Genomic DNA, 24,552 nt, shown 5'->3' on the forward strand with positions numbered 1-24,552 from the left:
AAAATACTTCGGGTTAAATATTTTATTTTATAATAAGCCTTACATCAGGTTCATTTAACATTTTGTGTATCACCCAAATAAGTTACATTCATTCTGAGCTTTCATGCAGTTTTAAAAAAGTTAAAATTTCTCAAAAAATAATTTTCAAGTGAGCTGTAATAAACTCTAAATAAACTCTGCATAACCAAGCCAGAATTTTTCCACATCAAGTAAATATTCCAGTTTTCCCTCCTGCTTTGACACTAGAGACAACTTACAAAGGCCTCTGCAAATCTGCACTAATTCAATGGAAAGTCACAGAAATTACTGAGACTTTCTGACTACCTTGACTAACAGCAGTAACGCTTCAAAGCACGAGCGTGACCACTGGGCTGCGCTGCAGAAAGTGACATTTTGCCTGAGGAAAACACTGAAGTATCTTACATTAAAACCTCATTGAAAGAGACAGACCACCACCGACGGGCATGCAGAACACTAACAAGAAAGAGGCAGAAAACCTCACATTCACAAGCTTTTATGGGGACACTGCATTTATGCAGTCTTCTACAATTTCAAAAAGGTAGTGATATATATCAGTCCTCCTTGCAATGTCAAGGGCAGTTTCATCCAAGTTGTTTTTCAAGTCTGGCTTCACATAGCGGTTCATCAGCAGGAGTTCAAGGGTTTCCCTGCTGTTTTTGTTTCCTGCAGCAATGTGCAGGGGTGTCAGCAGACCATTTGTCTGTGCGTTGATGTCTGCGCCCTGCTGAAGCAGGAACGCGGCCACGCTGGTGTTGTTCCACTTGCAGGCGCTGTGCAGGGGCGTCCAGCCATCCACGGTCTGTGCGTGAACATCGGCCCCTTGGGCCACCAATTCGTGCGCAACATCCAAGTGCCCGCTGTAGGCAGCTCGATGGAGAGGAGTGTATTGATCTTCATCACGAGCATTCACTGGAGCCAGCTTTTCCCTCAGGAGCCTCTTCACAGTACTCAGCTGTTTAAAGAAAACAGGGAACTTCATGTGATTCTACGAAACAAGATGTATGGCTTTCATGGTCCTGAAGCTTTATGGAAAAGCAATTTCTGTCAGAGTCAAAAGCACTGAAGTGTTACAAGGGATTTTAAAATGAAACCAATTATTGTTACTAGGATGGAGGATTTTGTGGTTTTTTCATTTGTTTTGCACGGGTTGTTTTAAAGAGCCCCAGCATGAACATCATATACCTTTAGGAGTACCTTCCCTTACACCTCTTTGCCTCCCCTCTTTACTGTGAAGACATATGTACCTCCACAGAACTGCAGATAGAGCTTTTGTGTGTAAGTAAGGCAACTAATGAAAACAAATGTACACATGGGTGTAGTCAGCTACAAAAAAAGCAATCTTGGTCATCTCTTCCTCACTTTCAACAATAAAGTTGAAGGGTTTTAGTCCATAAAAATATATAAAAATAGTCATTTGTTATCTGCATATGGAGCTTCTGAAACAATAAAATTTCAGATACTCTCCACCCCAGTTAAAAGGCTTATTTGCCATGAAGGGCCTAGAATGCTTTCAGTTTATAGAAGTTAAAGCAAAGTGCTGTTACTTGAACTTTGAACTGAAATCAAAATTTTGTTCTAAAAGCCAGTGGATCCAGAGATGTTTTAGTGTGTGTCAGCTACAAAGGGGGATGTTTTACATACAGTGGCTCGCAAAACCAGATCAAAACAGCTCAGAGAAAGAAAGGAAAGTACAGGTAAACTTTTGTTTCTGGATGAGATTATAAATGTGTGCTCAAAATAACATTCTTGCAAATGATACATATGAACAGAGCAAGCACCTTACCCGATTGTTTTCAGCTGCCCAGAGTAGCAATTTCTCTGGATTTTTTTCCATTTTCTTTTCTTGCATTTCGTACCATTCCTCACTTCTTTCTTGCTCATCATCGTCATCATCAGACTGTCCTGACCAACAGCTCTGAGTTCCTACAGGAATCAAATGCCTGTGCGTCTCCAGCAGTTCAAGTTGGTTAAAATGCTCTGTGAAGTCTTCGAACAGTTCGTTGTCATCATCATCTTCATCAGCTTGCTTGTCTTTATTCATTTTCAGTCAGGATCTGTGAGCAGCAGATGTACAACAATATTTACAGTAACTGTGATCGGTGCACTAACTGTCAATAAAACCATCTGATGCATGATGTGGACGTCAACAAACAGCAAAACTCAAGATCCAACTCAGTGTTCCTCCACTAACTCGGGCTTTCCCAGGTCCGCCAATACTCCCAGATAATATCCATGCTAGAAAAGCACCGTGTTAACCCGATCCCCGAACGGCACCACCTTCGGACTGGCAGTGCAACACTGTGCGGGGGTTTGCTGACCGCACTCCAAACGCTGCTCACTTTACTAACAAAGCGTCTGGAGAGCAGCCCGGACTTTGGGGCAGAGTCTCTGCTCCGCCCCAACGGCCCGGCCCGGCCCGGCTCGGCTCGGCCCGCAGCACCGGCCCCGCTTCTCTCCGCGGGGCCCACATCACCCCGGGCAGGCCGCACCACCCCGCAAGAGACCGACCGATCCCCGCTCGCCCCGCAGGTCTCCCATCCGCCCCGCTCTGCTCCGGTACCTGCGGCCCCAGCACAGCCGGCGGCTCCGCGGAGGCGGGGCCCGGAGAGCGCTTCCGGGCCGCCTGGCCGCCGGACGTGACGGAAGGGCCGGGGTGGTGCCCGGCCGGAGCAGCGGCGGGAGCGGGGCGGGGGATAGAGCTGGGTCCGTGATCGTTCACTGTGATCGCATTTCATTGTGCTCCCTGCGCTGACCCAGTGCCTGGTTTTGTCTCTTGCGCTTCGCGTGCCGTCTGTGAAGAGAGGAGCTGACTGACTGCGCTGTGCCAGAGCCTTCCCCTGAGGAGCCTTGGCACGAGGATGAGCGCCGTCAACTCACAGTAAGTTCCCCCTGTCTGCAGCTCCGTGCCGTCCTGGCACATCACACAGCAAGTGTTGTGTATGTCTGGGGTGAGTTAAGAAGAGCTGGGACCATCAGTTGTGCTTTCCCTCAGGTCCTAATGATCGCCATGCTTGCCTTCATACACGTGTAGATTACCAGTACAAAGAGAGAATTAGACTGCTCAACGAGTATTTTTTAAAGCGAAAAGCATACTAAGGATTCTTTCGTTTTTAATTAGATATTTCAGGGGAATGCTTGCAGCTCTTTACGAGAGCAGAATGACTGGGATAAACAAATCTTCCAATTGGCTGTTTTGGCGATGTGCTGTTTGCAATACAAACAGTGAAATGCTTTGGCACTCTTATAGGACTGATACTTGGTAGAGTTTGATGGCAAATCTCGGCGTTTCACGACTTTGGACAGATCAAGGTACCTTATTGAAGACTGTGTTGAAATTCCCTATGTGTATTGCTCTCTGACACAAGTTTTCCTGTCTTCTTCAGAGATGATGAAGATACCTTCAAAATACTCGTTGCTACTGATATTCATCTTGGCTATTTGGAGAAGGATCCAGTGCGTGGAAATGATACATTTGTAACTTTCAATGAAATCCTGGACCACGCTCGAAAAAATGAAGTAAGTGCTAAGAGAGGGGAGGACTGGGGCTGTGGAAAATATGGTCTAATCTGCCAGAAGCTGTAAGGCTTAGTCCTGGTACAGTCTCTAGTAACACCAAATCAAATGGGTGAACTGTTGGTTACATTCAGTTTCGTTTCTGTTTTAGTAAAAGGAGTGCCTGTTTCTCTGTTAGAGCATTCTTACTGAATCGTGACTTTGGTAGCATTAACAGTGTTTTGGGATTGCCTGCACCAGTTTCAGTGGTATTTAGAGAGGGTTTGTCACTGCAAGGAGGAAAAATAATTGAGGAGAGTGAGAGTAGTGATATACAGTCTGACAAATCAGTAGAGATTTGTTAGAAGCTTTTGAAGTGTTGTGCAGTGCTGAGTCGCTGAAGTGGGCAGCTCTGGTGTCGAGCAGCTCCGGTGCCTGCACAATCGGCAGCAAAATCCTGTAGTGTGGTGGACAGGACAGGGGGACTTCCTGAACCGGGGCAACGTCGGGGGGAGCCGAGAGTTGGAGCCGGGAGCTTCCAGGAGCCCGCAGCGGCTGATGGGACCTGGGTGGGGTCAGGAGCAGTGGCAGCCAAGTACTCCCCCCCTACCTGTGAAAGAAGCTCCTGGGGAGTGGCAGCAAGCGGGAGCACCTCCAACATGGCAAACACACATGCCGTGGCATGACATTTTGTGCAAGAAGGGCCCTTGAGCCCTGCCAGCTCCACCAGGGAGCAGTGGTGTCTATCCAGCAGAAACCCATGGCCTTTCTCTGCATCCACCACGACTGACAGAGCTGCCCAGATGGAGCTCTCTGTTCAGACACAGCTCCGGTTGAGGATTATCAGGGAGTGTGTGTGAGAGAGACTACTGGAATCACACCCTGCATTCCTTGGGGCAGGCCTGACAGGCAGACAGGACACATGATACAGGGGATTCCGTGTCCTCACTCCCTCTGGATGAACTCACTGAATTAAGGGAGAGGGGGCAATGGCAACAGCAGGTGCATCTCCTCCGTGACTGCCCCACATCTCCACATGCCCTGGCATAACAGGTTTGAGGCTCTGCAAGTGAAACTGAGCAAGAACAGTGGTTCATCTAGCATAGAGGTGTTGCTGAGGTTAAGTTGCCTGTGCCCAATATCAAAACTCCTTCCATGAAGAAAAAAGATGGGTTGTTATAGGAGACTCCCTTCTAATGGGAACAGAAGGCCCACTATGCAGACTGGATTCACTTCTTAGGGAAGCCTGCTGCATCTCTGGGGCCTGAGTTTGTTGACAGCAGTTGAACATGATCCAGCATGTGCCCAGGTGGCCAAGAAGGCCAATGGCATCCTGGGCTGGATCAGCAATAGTGTGGCCAGCAGGACCAGGGCAGTGATTGTCCCCCTGTACTTGGCAGTCTCGAATCCTGTGTTCAGTTTTGGGCCCCTACTACAAGAAGGACATTGAGGGACTGGAGCGTGTCCAGGGAAGGGCAGCAGAGCTGGGGAAGGGTCTGGAGCACAAGTCTGATGAGGAGTGGCTGAGGAAGCCTGGAGAAAAGAAGGCTCAGAGTTGTATTGCTCTCTACAACTGCCTGAAAGGAGGTTGTAGCCAGGTGGGAGTTGAGCTCTTCTCCAAAGGAACAAGGAATTGGACTAGAGCAAATGGCCTAAAGTTGCACCAGAAAAGGTTTAGACTGGATATTAGGAAAAATTTTTTCCCTGAAAGGATTGTCAAGCACTGGAACAGGCTGCCCAGGAAAGTGGTGGACTCACCATCCCTTGAGGTATTTAAAACTTGGGGACATGCTTTCGTGTTGGCCTTGGCAGTGCTGAGTTAACACCTGGGTTTGATGATCTTAGAGTATTTTCCAACCTAAATGATTCTATGATTCCATTTTTAAGGACTGGATGTTTATTAGTCAGATTCTTTGTAATTTTGATGAGGGTTTTTTTTCCTAATACTTTTCCAAAAGCTAAATATATGCAATATATGCAGAAACTGCAACTAGTACCTTCTCAAAATAATGTGGTGATAGCTACTGATTTCTTCCCACTAGGTAGAGCAGCAGTGAAAAAATAAAGTAGCTTTTCATGCCTGTCAAAAAATGTTCAGGAGCCAATTTGGAGACCTTTATTACAATAGTACACTGATCCTTTTTTTTTTTACCACTCTCAGTTGTTTTCTCCTATGGCTCTTCATGAATGGGTCTTTTTGGGTTTGATTTTGTTTTAATTAATAATTTAATTATTTTTTTTTAATAAGGAAGTTAAGTATTGTTTCTACTACTACTAATTCCTTTTAGCTAGAAGCATACTTCCTCAGATATGAGGAAGTATGTGGAACTTGCTAGAAGAAATAATTTAAACAATTTGCTTAGAAGTCTTTCAAGGTAATACAAAATGTTGTATTAAAATAATGAAACTTTTTGTTACATGCAGGTGGACTTTATTTTATTAGGTGGGGACCTTTTTCATGACAACAAACCCTCCAGAAAAACAGTACACTCTTGTTTGGAGTCACTAAGAAAATACTGCATGGGTGATCGTCCTGTTCAGTTTGAAATTTTGAGTGATCAGGCAGTTAATTTTCATCACAGCAAGTAAGTATGTTACTATAAATTATCATGTAAGGCTTGGTTTGTGTATTGGGTGAGTTTGTTGTGATTTTTAATTTATGTCCTCCATGACTGGAACCTGGAATTTTTAGGTCTGTCTGTGTGGGACAGTTTACAGGATAACTTCACCTGACATCCAAGTCTGTAAAGGAATGCATACAATATTTTGAGAAATTTCTGAATGTCCTGTGATTCTTGATGTATTTATGTAATATATAGTTTCCATTTTGCAAGTACAAGTACACCAATTCACATGAGTTGTTTTGGTAAAACCAGCAGAGTTTCCTGTGTGTAAGCACAGGTTGCACAGCCTAATCCACTACTGCCACACAGTTTTTTGTACAATTCTTTTCATGGCTTGTTCTAAAAAAATAGGGTTTTTTGCTACCCTATTCCCCATGGGAAGTGTCATTCCAGTCCGTGAGTAAGAATCTTCTTATGCTTAAGACTAACCTTAGGCTTATTCATAATCACTTCATTCTCATTTGTTCTGCAGCCATGATCTATTTGTGATCAAGTTAGTTTGAGGAGAATATTGAGAAGCATACACAAATTTGCAGATCTAGTTTAACTTCTTTTCCTCTTTTTGTACAGGTTTCCATGGGTGAATTACCAGGATGAAAATCTCAACATTTCTATTCCAGTTTTTAGTATTCATGGCAATCATGATGATCCCACAGGGGTAATTATTATCATAATTGTACTGTTGCATTACAAAGATATAGCAGTAGAGAGACTTGTATAGAAATAAAGTTCTTGGAGATCACGCTAGTTTTAGTCAGTTGCTCCACTCTTTGTGAATATTTTGTGTATCTTTAGGAATTTTGTTAATAAGTGACAACAGGTTAAGTGTGTGACATTAAAAAGCAAATGGAAATAAGTTAAGAGATCCATATGAACTGTGTTTAATTTCTTAATTTATGTAGGTTTCTGTCATTGAGAACAGAATGACTTTTCATGCCAAGAAGTGGCAGTCTTTCAGAAAGTTTCTGAAACATTCCATCTGTAGTGACTGAAAGCTTTTTTCTTAAAGAAGGAGAATTTTGATATTTTGGTTTTTGCATATGTGATTGATATGCATCATCCATTTTCAAGGAGGATAATCTAATAATAGTGAAATGGTAGCTTAAAAACAAGCTACTGAAAGTAAGCCGGAAGAGGCTGTTTAGAAAGCATTGAACTGCATGTGTTGAATTAATAATTTTGCATTTTATGTGAAATAGCAGTGTATCATGGAGATGAGTGTTTTAGCAGGAGTTTAACTTTGAACTTATTATGAGGTAGTTAGCTTAACCAGATAATTTTTGTAGTAGTTTAAAGACGGGTTGGTTTGGGTGTTTTTCTGTGGGGTTTTTCTTTTTTTTTTTGAATGGTTTAATATTTAATTGCACATTGTTCAAATGAAGCATGACTTGTAAGGAAAAGGGATTTGCTTCTGTACTCAACTACTAACAAAACCCCTAGCATATGTGATGGGGTTTTTCAGCTGCAGAAGTTACTTAAGGAAAGATATTCACTCTTACTTTTGAGACTTTCATTTAGACATTAAACACTAAATGTTCTGCTCAAAGTTTTATATTTGTTTCTTAATATTTGTTATAGGCAGATGCACTGTGTGCATTGGATATTTTAAGCTGTGCAGGACTGCTGAATCACTTTGGACGTTCAACCTCTGTGGAGAAAATAGATATTAGTCCTATTTTACTGCGTAAGGGTAGAACAAAAATTGCTCTGTATGGCTTGGGTAAGTGTTTGTCTGCCAGACTGTGACTAGACTGTTCATGTATTACTGAAATTTAATAGGTCTAAATAAAGTTGGAACAAACTTATAAGGCTGCAACAAACATGAAGTTCTACATAATCTAAATTAAAGCATATCAATTCTGTGACAGTGTCAGGTTTCTCCTCCTGCTGTGTGTCACTGCCTGACAGGGTTGGGGGTTTTTTGCTCATTTAGATAAATCTTCCTAAACTTGATTTTTGTACTTTTATTGGTGTTAAATGAACTGTGCTTAAGTTAACCACAGACAGTGCCTGTGTATCGGGTCAGAGCAATCAGCCTCTTAAATTCTCTCTGTTGTGTATTAAGCTTATTTCATCCTACTTAGGCAAAACTTACCCTGTGTTCATGTGCCATTTTGGTTATATTTTGGTTATATTTAAAAACATAAGGTGTCTGAGCAGAAACCTAATGTCTTACGTGTCTGTCTGAAGTGGTTCGTAAGTAACATTGGCCATGGGTAATCTCAGTTTCTTTAAAGAAACTTAAGATTTTCATACTTTAAAATGGTTCTATGATAGATTTTTCAACTTCACTTTTGTTTCTTTGTATTTTCTCCGCTGAATTCCCCTCTACCCTCACTTCTTACTTAGAATGGTTTTGACTGCTTTCTGTCTAGAGAAGTTAGCTATTAAGATCTTATTTTTTCACCCTTATGTTTTGTCCAGTTATGAGTGCTTAAACACTTAATTCCAAGCAACTTTTATAGTTATAAATTAAGTCCTAGTTTGCCATGATTTTGTGTGTTTAATGATATACTTTAAAAGCTTGCTAGATGTTTGAAGGGTTAGTAGTTAGTAGAATGTTCTAATATCACAATATAAAAGTTTTCAGTAACAAAATTGTTACTGAGAAATGCAACAACTTTCTAAAGTACCAGTGTTGCTGCATGAAGATGTTCATGAGTCTTTGTTTGTGCCAGAATTATTTAAACCTTTTTGACTTTCTCTGATTCAGAGAGCTTTTGTTCTCATACAAATTACGGACACTCCGTACGGGATTTATTGATATGCATCATGAGCCTGGCTAAGGATAGTTACATCAAGGAAATAATCAGCGACTTCCAGGGATGGGACATACCCAACTTTCTTGGGCAAGCTGTTCCAGTTCCTCACTACCCTTACAGTAAAGAACTTCTTTGTGATATCCAACCTAAATCTATCCTCTTTCAGTTTAAAGCCATTCCCCCCTGTCCTATCACTGCTTTCCCTTGTGAAAAGTCCCTCTCCAGCTTTATTGTAAGCCCACTTTAGGTACTGGAAGGCTACTATATTTTGTTCTTCAGGCTTTTTTGATAGAGTTTCTGGTAAAAATAGTATAAAATACAGACTTGTTTACCACACAAAAATATTTTTTTTTGTTGTTTGTCCACTTCAGGAGCTATTCCAGATGAGAGGTTGTATCGTATGTTTGTCAATAAGCAAGTAACCATGCTGAGACCAAAGGAAGATGAAGATAGTTGGTTTAACTTGTTTGTGATTCATCAAAATAGGTAACAGTCTTGAATGAATGACAGTGACTTACTGTGTTACTTCATTAAACTGCCTGGAAAAGGATAGGTGAGCAAGCCAGCTGTGTTAGTTCATGCTTCTTGTGAATAGCTGGTTTCTTAAGATTTTCACTAGTGAAAACATTGTTTTACAGCTCTTTTTGGAGAAGAATTGTAAAGGAAAATGAAATAAATGAGTTAGAGGAGTTGGGAAATTTCATCCCAAACTTTTATAGTTAGGGGCAGTGGAGGGTTTGTAGTGTAATATGCTTATAATTAAGTCCTTTCTGCTTGTTAGAGCTGGGCGAACATCAAACTTCATATTGTATTTTCTATCCTTGTTTGTTTGAGCTGTAGTTCAACAATAATCCTATGTTCCCTTGCACTGCTGTGCTTTGCAGACAGGTAATGTGTTTGGTCTGCCTACAGGCTTCTCCCAGCAGTGGTAGTAGGAACAGGCAGAGTTCTTTTCCAAATACTTTCTTCTAATTTTTCCTGAAGAAGAGGGCAGTCCTCATGTTCAAATAACGGTGAGGCAGATGTAAACAAATACAGCTCAGATAACCCTGCGTACTGATGCCCATCAGTAGGCTGAAGGAACTCACTCCCCCATCTCCCTTGTCTTCCAGAAAGGGATTGGGGATGGCATGTCCCATGTCTGTTTAATTCAGTGGGTTTTACCCCACCATTTAAAAACAAAAAAACAACCAAAACTGATGGCCATGAGGTGCTATAAAAGCATTCATATAGAAAAAACCTGAAGTCTTGTAAGCCAAGTAAGGAGAAAACAGAGATCCAAATAAAAGGAAGGGAGCAGAAAACAGTGAACTATGTAAAACAGCGAGCTGTGTAAGTTGCCTTTTTGTTTAACCAAACACTAAACAACTGTGTGAGGAATAAATGTGAAGAAGACCTGACATGTATGTCCGATATTATTGCTGGAGTTCCTATATCATTTTAAATCACTCTGATGTTTTTCTCCTCCTTTACTCTTCCCTTGCCCATCCATTACTCTTCTCTTCTTGAACAGGAGCAAACATGGAGCTACCAACTACATTCCAGAGCAGTTTTTAGATGACTTTATTGATCTTGTTGTGTGGGGTCATGAACATGAGTGCAAAATAGCTCCATTCCAAAATGAACAGCAACGTTTCTATGTTTCTCAGCCAGGAAGTTCAGTGGTGACATCTCTGTCCCCCGGAGAAGCCATGAAGAAGTGCGTGAGCTTTTCTTTTTGTTCTTGTTTATCCCTTGTCTTACATGTCTCAGGTGTTGTGTTGAGAACAGAAAAATACTTGTATAGAGTATGGAAAGAGTTGTATTACTGTGTGGATTAGCTTCAGAGTATGACTCTTAAAGTAGCAAAGTAGATGGAATGAGTGCCTGGTATAACTTTTACTTTGCTTACAATTTAATCTAACATTAGAAGCAAATGGAATTTAGCTAAGAGGAGTTACGTCCTGACAAATTGGAATACAAGGAGCTGAGTGCAGGTGCTTGTGTATGCAACAAGCACAATCTAAATATAATAAAATGGAAATTTGGTAGGGCCAACCTTGAAGTACAGATCTTCCTATAGCTTTTGGAATTTTGTCCCTGAGAAGTAAGCATGAATTTGAAAACAAATATTTATACCATAGTTCTCTTATCTTCTAGTAAGTTACCTTTCTCCTTCTAGACACATTGGTTTGCTGCATGTTAAAGGGAAAAAAATGAAAATGGAGAAGATTGCTCTAGAGACAGTGCGAACTTTCCATATAGAGGATATTGTTCTAGCTGATCATCCAGATCTTTTTAATCCTGACAATCCTAATGTTACTCAGGCAATACAGGCGTTCTGCATGGAAAAGGTAACTTGTGGTGCTAACAGTTTACGGATAACAGTGTGTGGACAGGGGATGGGATCTGTGACTGGTTTTGAGACTGGAAGATGAGAAATCTTGTGTCTTGCCCCATATTAAAACAAACTCAGACAGTGTTTCCATAGGAAGCTAATTCCATGACATTCACTCTGCAGCCTTGGCTTCCAGATTCCTTGATTTGGATGACCTGCTAAAGTAGGCTGGAACTGTTTTTTGTGTGTCCATATCATCTTTGTACAAAAGCTTGTGCCTAAGAGTGGGGCAGTGTTGGATGTGCACTTTGGAACCAGCATAAATACATGAACCTAAACTCTGAGAGCTTGGCCGTGCAGTCTGAAGTGGCAGAAGTAACTAAGCAAGTTTATTAATTACTCAGTTCTTAGGTTTATTTAAGTCTCTTCCTGCTTTTCCCTGGAATTAGAAATTTAGCAAAGCATAATGGCTATAAAATATGAGTGACCAGTGGTGTAGATACTGCTGGACTACACTGTATCTGAAGAATAAGCCTTTCGTTGTCATGTTTTTCTCAGTCATTTTTAATGGCTTTTGGCTGGATACTGTTACATACGTGTTCAGGAATGAGAGCACATTATATAAGGATTTATTTTGATAGCTCCTCTTGCAACTGGATGTATTTTAAGTTATACTTGAAATGTTCAGGAATCTGTAAGAGAACAAAATAAAACTGAATTTCTAATTCTCCGTCACAGGTGGAATTGATGCTGGACAACGCAGAAAGAGAACGCTTGGGAAATCCCCGCCAGCCAGAGAAGCCTATCATAAGATTAAGAGTAAGAAATTCAGCTTGGATTGCTTTGTTTTTAGAGGTCACTGTGAAGGGTTTCAGAGCAAAGTCATGCTTCTTGTGTAATATATACTTATATATATATATATATATATATATATAATATATATATTATAATATATATCTTGTATAATATATACTTTTTTTTTGCTGTGTACAGGCAAATAGAAATCACCTACCATGCTTCCATTTACCTGTGTAACTAGTACTCTAAGGTAAAGGATGAGATTGGTCATAAGTGTACTTCACTGCTGGTCTGAGTAAAGGCATCAAAAGTGGCAATTTACTGTGAAGTTTTTTTAAAATCAAATTATCCTCTGTGTGTTCCTAACCTAATCAGAAACCGTTGTGAAGGCTAGTAAATGAAACAAATTGGGAACAAGTTATAAATATGAGCTGTTATTAGCTGTTAATGTTATTATTAGCTGTTATTAGCTAACTATTAATGCATAGTAAGGCATTAGTTTTAGGTTGACTTATTTCTTCTAATTTTTTCCTTTGAAGCATAACAGATTTGTTTTGAGTTGTGTGACTTCTCTGTTTCTGTTTGTTTCATATTTAAATTTGTCCTTCCTCTCTTAGGTTAATTATGCAGGTGGCTTTGAACCATTCAGTGTCCATCGTTTCAGCCAGAAGTACATGCACAGGGTGGCTAACCCAAAAGACATCATACAGTTTTTCAGGCATCGTGAACAAAAAGAGAAAAAAGGTGATTATGAAAGAAGCAATCCTTGGCTTGCCTTTGTTTTCATTCTTCTTTCTTTATTTTGTTGCCCAGCACTTGCAAAGGCTTGGTATCTACCCCCTAATGTGTTATAGGAGGAGTAAAGATGCATTATCTTATTTAAGTGTGTATATCGTACAATTATTTCTCTTCTGTTTCTGGGTTTGTCAAAAAATTCTGATATTCAGCACAGCATTTTCTTACAGTTACTCTTAAAGAGTTCCATTTTCCTTTGGCCTCAGACCTTACTCAGTTGCTTATAGTAATACATATAGCCCCTGTGCCAGACTGAATTGGGTCTGTGATTGGTCTGTTGGTTCACAGACTATGGTTTTGTGACAATTACCATGAAAGACATTAAGTGGCTCACTCCTGAGACTTCTTAGAATAAGATTATTTGGTTTGGACACTCTGAAGGAAAAGAGATGGGTATAGTTCTTTTACCCTTTGTATTTTAATTTTATTTTGTAGTAGTACATTTGTTTTTCCCTAAAATAGTAATGAAGGGTATGAGCTTAAGAGATGTTCATATATTTTTAAAAAAGGTCCAAATGTAGGACGGCACTTTTTTGCCCTAATTAATCATGTGTATGAGGTGCTCTTGGCTTGTCTCTTCTAGGTATGTTTCTATTCAAATATTTGTGCAAAACATATAAATAAATAAATTTATAACACATAAATAGCTGTTACTATTGCAGCATTTCTCACCGTGCCTAGAATTTTTAATAAATGATTAATAGATATTGTCCAAATACTGGATTTGTAATAGTAGCTAATGAAGAGTCAGCTTGTACAGGAACACAATGTGCTAAAAAACTTCTACTGCTTCATATCAGTACATTGTAAGTGCATTGTCTAATTCCCGTGACAGTTTTTATGAATACTGCCAGTTCTATAAAGTTCAAAACATTATTTCATGAATAAAAACTGCTTTTAGTGAGGTGTTTTAAAAATTATACTGTATAGGTCTTGGTTTATTTTTCTTTGGTGTTCTCTTTTCATAGTTGCATAATCTCATTACCATTTTCAGAATACACACTAGCTACCACATCTGTCACCATGTTTCACCAATACATTTTACTTTTCCTACTTAGCATGCATGTCAGCTTCAGGAAGGGAATATAAAAATGATACCATGGCTTTTGCATTGCCGTGTTAGATAGCCTCCAGTACAAGGGAAATGGCTAATGGAGGGCTCAGTGTTTTCATGGCATGTGCACACTGTGGTTCAGTACAGGTGATGTTAAGACTTCAGGAATTCAGAAGTTGTTACTGTTTCTTTTGTCATGGCTGCTTGTATAACCCCTCAAACAAAGCAATGTTTTGTCCTTTCATGTGGTAAGCATCTTAAAGCAGTCTGTAGGCACTTTATGTTACTTTGTGTGGTATGTGCTAACCTTAGATGATTATCCCTCTCATTCTTCTGCCATTCCTACCTTGCTGCCTGAGAATGGGGGATGAGCTATGAGCATTTTCTATTGAAAATCAGTCAGCATGCTGAGGAGGAAAATTTCTTTTCTTGTAAATGGGTTACTTATAAAAAATTTTCATGCTTTGATGGCTCCCATGATTTTCTTCTATCTATTCTTCTATTCTATTTTCTTCTATCTTCTAGAGTTCAATTATAATACCCTTCAGAACATAGTGTTCAAAATATAATTCCAGATGTGTGTTAGTTATAAGAACTCTTTATATCTGCTAGAGGTGGAGTTGTCTGCACAAATACTATGTTTCCAATCAATAGACTCTAAAAAGAACAAAAAGCTTTACATATAAAAGGGACCACAGTTCTTAAGAGGCCTGCATTAACCTTTTTTTCTGCTATTGTCAGTGGGATGCTAATAATTAAAAGCTGCAAATGTGGATGATGCCACTGTGCTTTCCTATTCTAGACATTGATCTTAATTTTGGAAAATTGGTTAGCAGACCTGCTGAGGGAATGACACTGAGGGTGGAAGACCTTGTAAAGCAGTATTTCCAGACAGCAGAGAAGGTATTTTTCTACCTTTTATAATTTCCCTTTTTAATGTCATATGATCTTTTTTTTTTTTTTCTTAATGGAAGTAGAGTGCCCTGAAAAGACTCTGACATTCACCAAGAAGTGAATGTACTTCCCGTAAAACTGTCTGAGAATTACCACATGAAGTGTGTGTGTCTCAGACTAACAAGTAACTGTTGTGTATAGGTTGTGTAGGTATGTGAGCAAGCGCTGGTTTGAGAGGGTGGTAGCTCTTCGTGTGAACGTGCAGTGTCTGCCCTGTACTGAGTGACGTGTCACCTACTCAGGTACAGGAGGAAAATGTGAGGCAGCATGCTCTGAGGGAAGAGCTACCTTAGTTTACTCTAGGGCTAGTGTGAGATTGTAGCATTTACTATTACCAGCTGGCTTGGAGTCACTTGTTACTTTGCAGTTTGTGTCCTCAGCTGTAGTGCACTTCCACATTTTATTTAAAGCAGAGCAGGGAGAAGGAAGAGAGACCCCGAATCATTTGCCTTCTTCCCACCCTGCTGTTAAATCTAGTATATTTCCCTTTCCCAATACCAATGCAGTAACATCTCAGAGATAAAAAAATAATCAGTGAGCCAGGTGCCCAAATGCTTTATGTAGTTGATCAAGCATAACTTGCAGAAGCTATTTCAGAACAGCAAGAATTTTAGAGCAAGAGTTCTTGAGGTAAAGATCCTTCAAATTACATCATCCTGCCTAACCTTAGACACATGCTAGGTGTCAGTATCAGGACAGCATAAATAATATTCTTTTGTTATGCTTATTTTATTTAAACGTTTTAAAATAGCTAGAAAGTTTATTCCTCTGGGCAGCATTATTTCATGGAAGTTTTTATTTTAGATATTAACTAGCATTGCAGTTTCTTTACTGTTCATAAAGATTTTTGCTTTGACTAATTTGGAAAATTCTCTGTAAAGTAGGTGTGACATGCTAGTAGCAAGAAAGTTGTAACTGGTTTATGACAAGTAACATTTGCTTATTGTTGTGCTTTTCTCTGATTGAAATATTCAATGCACATTACTGTTTTTGCAACCAACTTTATGTAGTATTTATCTGAAACAGCTGGAATATTGCTTGCTTTCTCGAACGGCAAATGCTCCTTAACAAATTATTTTCCCCAATTCTGAAGAAAGTACAGCTTTCACTTCTAACTGAAAGAGGAATGGGAGAAGCAGTGCAGGAGTTTGTGGACAAAGAGGAAAAAGATGCCATAGAAGAGCTGGTGAAATTTCAACTAGAAAAAACACAGAGGTTTCTCAAGGAGCGTCGCACCGATGCAGACGAAGAAAAAATAGATGAGGAGGTAACATTCTGTTAGTGTTGATTGCCCAAGAGAGGTGAAGACAGTAGAAAAATCAGTGCTCAAACATGGTTTAATAGATTGCCTGTGTGTGGAGCATGTGCAACACTTGCCTCTAGTCACTTTCTGCAATTAATAAATGAAAAATTAATTTATGAGGAAGTTTTAAGTATATGATTTCAAAGCGTGTATTGAAAATGGGGTTTAGGTTGCACACATGTACATAGAAAAAAATCTGTCTAATACATGTAAAACTACATATTTCCACTGTTGTGAGAAAGATGATAGATAAAATCTCTTCATAGCTTTTCTATATTGGCTTGGGGAAGAGTACAAGAACAGGACAAGCACAAAGGAAATTTATCCTTCAGATGCTCTACTTGCTTCTAACTGCTTGACTGCTTACAGCTCAGGGTATCCCAGAGATAGGTCTGGTTTATGTGTATTGAGCAACCTTTGATAGGTATTTTTGTCATCTCGTCGAGCTCCCACACAAGCCCATGTATTAAGTAATACTCAACACTGTAGAAGTTGTTCAGCTTATCTGTGCACTGTTTAAAGAAGAATTTGATGGGGGAGGAAGGCTGCATCTACCTGTTTTCTTACTGATAGCTTTAATTCATGAGGGATTGAAAGAGACCATAAACAATCAGTACCTGCAGGCTTTCTGTGACACTTTAGAGTGGATTTTTTGTTGTTGTTTGTCTTCAGAACTAATGCCTTCTTTCTGTCACACCTCATAGCTTTTTCCATATTTGTCAAGTTGAGCTTCCTTAGTTGTACATGTACTGTAACATTGTCTCTTCTCATAATAGTTATTTTCTGTCTTGCTTCTTTCCCTTTTTCCAGTTATTCATATTTCAACGTCTGTTATTGTCAAAATTGTTGTATACTCTTCTTCTCTTAAACAGTATCTCCATCATGTCCCGAGCTTTCTTCCACCCCAGTGATGTAGCTCGAGTTATTAACAGAATGTGAGATTCTTAAACCATAGGACAGCATGAAAGGGCCCCAGACAAACTGTTCAGTTATTCTTGCACTCTTCTCACATGAGCTTGATTTAATGATTCAGTGATTCAAGCTTTGCACTTACTGTGTTTTGATTATTGTATGACATGAACTGTTATTTTGACAGGAACTGTTTTTTTTATTCAGGTGCGAAAATTCAGAGAGAGTAGAAAAAAGAATACTGAAGAAGAGGATAAGGAAGTCCGTGAGGTAATTCCTCTGAATTTTGAACATAGGCTGAAAAATGGAGTCGTGACTTCTGCATATAAATGCAGTCATTTAGCAATGCTTCAGCACTACTTCACCATTATCCTTGCCAAAAAGTGCCTGTCTGCCTTTAAAGCTTTGTAAGTCTATTTTAAATCTTGGGATAATATGTACCTAAGCTACTGCTTGATTTGGCTTTTGAGGTCTCTTGTACAAATTTGTGAACCTGAATGTGCATTATTTTTTGCTTTTAACTGAGGTTAGACCAGGCAGGTGACTTTGAAAGATCTTTCAGCTTTAAGCTATTTGTGATCTCACCATCACATGTGGATGGACTGTATTGGGTGGCACTAATGGAACCAACTGGGAGTATTGGTAGACCTTTAGGTGCTGTGTCCTTATCAACAATCTTAAATCTTAGATCTCCCAGGTACTCATACCTAGATTGCATATGTATTTCCAAGGAGAATTGCCAGCTACTGATAGCATGGGTGCTCCTTTGTCTTTGTAAGTCATGTGGGACTGGAATGAAATTTTGAGAGAAAGGACACCTGGGGTGAGATTCAGTTCTGCTAATCTGGGATATCATCACCTGAACTAGTTATCTTAAGCACCCACTGTCATCAGTAAAGTTCAAGTCAGTGAAGCCCTTAGGGTGCTTGCTCTGAGCAGATGTATGCAGCTGACACAGGATGGATGACCTGAGCTGTTCACCAAACTCCACTGACAGTGTGTCACATTAACAAGTTCCATTCTGTTATCAGAGCTTAGCTAACTACTGAATATGCACACATCTAATTAAATAGACTCAGCATTTTCACAGATGTCCTTGCCTTCCATAACACTGGATTTGTGTCTTCTAAGCCTCACTGGTTTAGAACTATACATTTTTATTTATAGTTATATTGTATATTTATTGTACACAACTAGGATTTAACAATGGTGTGTGTCATGAGTTAGGATTCTTTTTCCTGTAGTAATTACTGTTCCATTTCAGGCAATGATCAGGGCCAGAGCCCACAGATCTGAGGATGAAGTTCTGGTCGCAGCCTCCAGTGATGAAGATTCCATGGACATGGAGATGATAGGCACTGGTAATCCAAGTGATGGCCTCTCTTCAACACTGAGCCGAGGAAGGGGTCGGGCAAGAGGTAGGGCAAGAGGTGCAAGAGGACAAAATTCAACAGCAAGAGGTTCGTCTCGAAGAGGAAGAGGTAAGAAAAACTTCAGAGTCTTTGTACTGCAGTTCCTGGCCTTTTTTCTTTAAAAGATGACTCTTCTGATGCTTCCATCAAGTGGGAATTTGTTGCTTAAGAACTACTGGAATAAAAACTCTTCTCAAATACTTGTGGTATCCTATTACATACAGTTGACTGCCTTACAAGGCTTAAGTTGTGTCTTTTTCACTGTCATTAATAGAAAAATATCTTGCCTCCCAGCTATGGAAACATAGTAGACTCCTAAAAGATGCATTATTGGGATGGTCTGTGCAATGAAGTGCATGGATAGCCCTTTGTCATTGCTAAAGGTAATGCATTTGATCAGTGTAAAGAGGAGGTACAGATTCTCTCTCCTAATGTAATTTGCAAGAGACTTTAATGTTTCTAGTGACTGAAACAATGGGGAGTGTTTCCTAACCAAAACGAGTTAAATAGCTTCTTGACTATGTGTGGTTGTGCACTTTACAGTGGTAGTCGTACTTCCATTATAGATGTACTTTCATTGTGTGTATATATATATATAAATAAATAACTCCTTTGACTTGTCTCAGTAATATGCCCAAAGGTCTTAGAGCACGTTGAGTTGAAGCAAAGGCTGTCATCTTGGGTCTGGTTTGGTTAGTGCTTTTAAACTAGTTCTGTGAACCTGTACTCCAACACTGTTGTGATCCCATCAGAGCAGGGCCCTGTGTGTTAAGAGGTTGTGTCTGTCTTTGAGTACTTGACCCAGAGCAGTTCTTCTGCATGTAAGGAGGCCTTTGATTCAAGGAGAAAGTGAGGAGGAAAGAGGATTGTATATAGATTTTTTTAAAGTGACTTCCCACTCAGTAATGGTAGACTAAAGAGGAGAAAAAATAACTGCTGAACAGATTTGCATTTTGTTTATCTCTACAGGAACCACTAGCCAAGAATCAGCTTCTAGCAGCAGATCCTACAAGCCTGTATCTGTGCCTGCCAAGAATATGTCCATCGTGGATGGTAGGCCCATGATCTGTCTGTTACTCTAATCTGCTCTCTCAAATTGTAGTGAAGGTGTTTGTTTAATGATGAAGTGTCTTAATTGCCTTTTTTTCCTATTAGTCCATTTCAGCTGTGAGAGATTCTTTCAGTGCTAATGAAGTAGAATAACTAACAGTGATGAGAGAAAGAAAAAAGAAAAGGAAAAAAAGAATAGTAATATTCTTTTGTCATGGGGTAAAATGAAATGTGTTAGGAACTTCTGGCTAGAACTGGAAATAGGAAGCATTTTATTGTGTGCAGTTTCTTAAGGAATAAGTATAGAAAGAACATTTTAGGCAGAATATTCCTCAGGGGATAAAAAGTTAAATTTGACTGATGTTTACAAGTTAGTAAACTTTAATTTATGTTTTGGGCTGGTTTGTTTGTTTGTTTTACAGTATTTTGCAGTGGAAATGCGTGCTAGGCAGGTCTTAAATAAAAAGAACTATATAATGTTGTTTGCATTTAATTGTGTGAGCATTTAAAAAATATTGCATATGTTTTATTCCAGCCTTTAGGTCTTCAAAAACAGACCACTCTTTAAATTCATTCCAGTCTTACTCTGAGGTAAGCAGCTTCTTGTAAGAGTGAAGTTGTGCTGTCTTTTACTGTTGATTTGAAAAATAAATGCACAGTAAAAATGTTAGCCTAAATCAGCAGATGTTCCCAAGCGATCGGTTCCAGCATGAAGTTTCTGCATGTTAATTTGGAGACCTTTTGTATCCTTTTTTTTTTATGGTGTTTGCCTGAGAAAAGCCAGGTTTTATTTGTGACCATAGTCTAAGATACGAGGTGTATATATCACATATATATCATGTATATAACACATGAGTGTTTTGGTGGGTTCTGCAGGTTCAAAGATGTAAAGAATAAACTTGTGCTGTATTTGCAAATTTGTGCAGTTCTAGCCTGGAGCTCTCTCAAATGTATATTATTCTAACTAAATAGGTGTATAGTTGGAAAAAATCAGGGGTTCTGTGCTATAGTACTGAAGCATTATGCACTCTCTCTGTAAGAATAAATTCCATGGAAGACCTTAATACACTTCTTTTTCAGGATATTATAGATGTTGATTCTGATCCAGAAGATACTTCTTTTGTTCCTCCTTCATCCAAAGTAAATCAAAGGTCAGTATGTTTGCTTCATGAATGCAACCATGAGTGCCTTATTTCTGACTGGCAGTCAGCAGAGCCCGAGGATCTGATTGACTACCAGATTTTTAGGAAAGTCATAGCACTCCTTAGAAAATTTATATAAATTTTTACTTGTTAATGTGGGTTATCTTTCTGTAACAAAAAAAATTAGATTACTGATTGAAGTAAACTTGATCAGAGGTTTAGTTTTAATATGTTATTTTAAGAATTTGTATTGTTTTACTTATTTCTATTTATTTTTACTCTGTGTATTGGTGGTCCAACTCTTAAGTTAAGGGGGAAGTTATTGGAATGTCTGGTAACTGAGAACATGCTGATGCCATTTTTCTTCTCTTCATATGTTTCAAGGTTGCCAACTAAGTCTTCACTTAGTAAAAGAGGTTCACAAAGCCAAGCATCTAGAGGAGTTGATTTTGAGTCAGATGAGGTATGGTGTATAGTACTATTTTTTAGTTTTATTTCATATAAGTTTCTATATCTCACTGTTTTACGGCTATTTCAATAAATCATTTCAGAGTAAAATTGAGTTTATTATTTTTTTCACTAACAGGGCTAGATTATTGCAACCAACTTTAATTAGACTACCTGCATAATTATCAAAAATAAGACTAGAAGGGACCTCAGGAAAATATCCAATCCTTTTTCCCTTCAATTTTTATTCAGTGAATTGTCATTACTGAAATGTGGACCTGGAACTGCCTGGGAGAGAAAGTCATTACAATCTCTTCTAGTGTGCTTAGCTATATCCTTTCATTTAATTATATATTTTATTCTTTTAGAAAGGAAGGTTTTTTGTTGTTGTTGCAGTTAGAAACAGCTCTTTTCCAGGGCATTTTATTGTTGTAAATTATCTAAGTACACTTCTTAAAAAATATAAAACACTGTCTTCGAGTCTAGTATGTCTGTTCTTGCAGTATATCTTTGAACTGCTAGGAAATGGTTTCTTCCACAAGTAAACAAGTAGAAATTTTTACAAAGGTTAGCACTGAATAGAATACACTGTATTTTGTCAAGCATTGTGCAGTTTGTTTTTATAGGCTGACATGCATGGTCAGAATCCATTCCTTAACAATGTCAGACGTTGGCCACTTCAGAGAAAATACTACATTCTTGTCCCTTCTCCCCACTGTGCTATCTCTTCTTGTACCCGAAATAAAATACTACATGTTTGCTTGAATATGCAAAAAGAAACAGTATTTTTGATTCATGCAAATATCAGTAAATTATGATGTGCAGTGTGTATGTGGACATAATTTTATTGAGATATGTGCTGCTTATTAACAACTGAAATATAGATTATTACTTATTCCAGAGTAGCTGTTCTGGTCATACTGACATAAACTTCTATTCTCTGCACATATGTCACAGGGTGTTTTAAGTCAATAGATGACCTTTGCATATCAAAACCAACAAAACCAGGTCTGTCAGAAAGCATGGAATCATATGGCCAGGCTTTCTAGTTTCATCTAAAAGTGACTTTACTTGTTTATGACTTGAAATGCCTGCTGGTTTTAGTGACGTGTATCTCTTTGCAAATTGCAGGATGATCCATTCATAAGCCCTGTAACATCAAGAAGAACTAAGTGATTTCTGGCTCACTATGCAAGAGAGACCATGGAAGTTTGTGAAGAAAATGGAAAGCAGTTTGCAAGGCTTTCTCTATATGATATTTCTCTGTAAATGATGGCTTGCCTTCTATTTTCACTTCTGTGAAATGGTTTGGTTTGGTTTTTTTTTTCCAGCAGCACCAAATTTGGTATAATATGTCTGTTACCTTGCTTGATGCACTAGACTAGAGGGTCTGATATTTTAAAATACTGCCTGAAAGTGCAAGTTCTTTCTAAAACTCTCAAACTCTGTTTTCTTTTTGAGATGATAATAAAAATGAGTTATGTCTTTTGTAGAAAACTCCATCTCTTTGGTTTGAATTTTGCAGAGAAGTAAATTTATAGTGGTATGCAGATATGAATATGGACACAGTCTCAGCACAGTGGCAGTTGTACTTACAGTTTGCTGTGGATACAGTTGAAAACTCTGAATTCGGAGTCATGGTTGGACGCAAGAATACAGTTTTCAGTATTGAAGCTGTAAAATATCTTAATGCTTTCAACTCTACCAAGAGAACTTAAACCCAGTATTGCACTGTTATTAAACATCATAGTATATGGGAGTGGATTCAGCTCTGTAATTCAGGAAGTACCAAAGGGGACTCTCTATTTTGATGTTACACACACATCCTAGGAAAATATTTAAGCCAAGTATATAACAATAATAGGAATCATATCAAAGGCTCTTTCTCCCTTTTCACAATTTTTTTTTCTGTCAGCTGTCAAATTCACAGTGGCTTTGTGTTAAAATTGACTTGTATGGAAGATAAATAATAGCAGCCCTCACTTCAGGGGAAAACTTGTAACTGTGGAGAAAGACTCTGCTGTAAAGAGGTGTTTGTCCTGAACATTAATGGGATTGGTTAGATGAGGGGGTAGGATGCTCAGAAAATCAACATTATTTCTCAGAGATCACACTGGCTAGTTTTTGAAAAATCACTTCTCACCCATGTAACTTCAGTTCCCCTGCCCCAGAAAAGCTCAGAAATTCAGCAAAGCTCAAAATTTCATTAAAGCTATGGTAGTGAAAGATTGTTCCCAGGAGCAGGAGGCAGGGAGAAAAGCACACTCTGTTGTGTGTTTAAAAAGAAAAAAAGGCATTTTACCTCTTTTTGAATGCTTCCAAACTTTTTGGCATGTCTAGCTGACTTTTAATAAATATTCTTCTTATAATCTTTTATTCCCACCAGGCCTGTTTTCTACTTTATTATTATCCTGTTAAGAGTACTCTTGCACAAGGGCTTTTGATGACTTTTTTTTATTACCTGAATTCATGGTCCATCCATATAGCTTTATTTCAAACATTACCTTTCACTTAAGAAATTGCATCATGTCACAGATACCTTTTACAAGAAACAGATTCAGCATGCTAAATCCTGACATTCCTGTGCAGCTGCTTCTTTTGCTGTCAGCGGGGTACTGGGGATTGTGGAGCAAGGGTGAAGTTGGCAGGAGCAGGTGCCAAGCTGCCAAATCTACCATAGCCTGTTCTTCAGGAACAACTACAAGTAGGTGAGCTGCTTAAACAGCTCTTATTGGAGCATGTTCAAATACAAACTAAATCAGAAAGGTGTTGTGAAGCAGAGAAAGGCACACCAGCAACATGGGAGAAACCTGACAGAGAGCTTCCACTAGGCTTTTCCGTGACCCTTTGTGTGTATTTTGGGTGGGCCTGCCCAGTGTGTGGTTGGACCACCTCCTCTGGATCACAAGACACAGAATCCAGCTCAGAGAAGTGTGGTCTTGAGCTGAGTGGGAGAAGATTCCCATCCTACCAGCAGCCTGGCTTAGGAGGTGAGAAGATATCCCGGTCTCCTGGATACACCTGGTCTTCAAAGGCAATGGCAGCTCTAACTACGTATGCAAGGGTACCCTGCTAGAAATTAAGAATTAGATCAAGGAGCATAAATAAACCAAGCTTATAATTTTTGCTGGAATACGGATTATAGTACAGGGGAACAGAATTTGGTAGATATGAAACGAGATAAGAGTCTGAGTGTCAGAAGACAGAATGCCCTTATGCTCTGGCCAGCAACACTGGAAAGGAGGGGTACTTGGGAGCTGCTGGAGCAGCATAGCAAGAAGGGGAACATATGCCACTGACCCTCTGTTCTTATCCCAAACCTCTAATGCTGTTCTGTCCTACTTTGTACTATTTTCTTGGGCCTTTATTTGAGACTTGTTTCCTGACAGCACGTTTCTTCTCTCTGAGTGGTCAGGGGTGACTGCCGCCTTAGCAACTCCAGCAGGTTCACTGGAAAGCTTTCTCTGAAACA

General features: G+C 39.2%; 2 protein-coding genes across 2 annotated transcripts; one reads left to right on the plus strand and one right to left on the minus strand.

Moving 5' to 3' along the window:
• Positions 1 to 7: 7 nt before the first annotated feature.
• Positions 8 to 2,668, minus strand: ANKRD49 (ankyrin repeat domain 49). The gene is made up of 3 exons (XM_069015231.1): positions 2,582 to 2,668; positions 1,805 to 2,075; positions 8 to 973 (listed from the first exon to the last, which is right to left on the minus strand). Exons 2-3 carry the CDS (start codon positions 2,060 to 2,062, stop codon positions 515 to 517), a joined length of 717 nt encoding a protein of 238 aa, XP_068871332.1. The 5' UTR covers positions 2,063 to 2,075; positions 2,582 to 2,668; the 3' UTR covers positions 8 to 514.
• Positions 2,669 to 2,686: 18 nt separating this feature from the next.
• Positions 2,687 to 23,417, plus strand: MRE11 (MRE11 homolog, double strand break repair nuclease). Its single transcript, XM_069015217.1, has 19 exons — positions 2,687 to 2,899; positions 3,405 to 3,537; positions 5,938 to 6,098; positions 6,708 to 6,795; positions 7,716 to 7,857; positions 9,271 to 9,385; positions 10,413 to 10,598; positions 11,061 to 11,232; positions 11,955 to 12,035; positions 12,632 to 12,758; positions 14,666 to 14,766; positions 15,911 to 16,084; positions 17,237 to 17,299; positions 18,294 to 18,510; positions 19,411 to 19,494; positions 20,027 to 20,082; positions 20,572 to 20,642; positions 21,018 to 21,096; positions 22,212 to 23,417. Exons 1-19 carry the CDS (start codon positions 2,880 to 2,882, stop codon positions 22,254 to 22,256), a joined length of 2,115 nt encoding a protein of 704 aa, XP_068871318.1. The 5' UTR covers positions 2,687 to 2,879; the 3' UTR covers positions 22,257 to 23,417.
• Positions 23,418 to 24,552: the final 1,135 nt, after the last annotated feature.

The sequence above is a fragment of the Aphelocoma coerulescens genome, chromosome 1, assembly GCF_041296385.1.
Source record: "Aphelocoma coerulescens isolate FSJ_1873_10779 chromosome 1, UR_Acoe_1.0, whole genome shotgun sequence".
NCBI lineage: Eukaryota > Metazoa > Chordata > Aves > Passeriformes > Corvidae > Aphelocoma > Aphelocoma coerulescens.

Coding starts and splice junctions, on each gene's coding strand:
- MRE11 (XM_069015217.1), top strand. CDS start 2,880: ATGAGCGCCGTCAACTCACA. Junction 9,386..10,412: donor TTTGTGATTCATCAAAATAG/GTAACAGTCTTG, acceptor CTTCTTGAACAG/GAGCAAACATGGAGCTACCA. Junction 17,300..18,293: donor AGGATAAGGAAGTCCGTGAG/GTAATTCCTCTG, acceptor GTTCCATTTCAG/GCAATGATCAGGGCCAGAGC.
- ANKRD49 (XM_069015231.1), bottom strand. CDS start 2,062: ATGAATAAAGACAAGCAAGCTGATGAAGATGATGATGACAACGAACTG. Junction 974..1,804: donor GGGCAGCTGAAAACAATCGG/GTAAGGTGCTTG, acceptor TTCTTTAAACAG/CTGAGTACTGTGAAGAGGCT.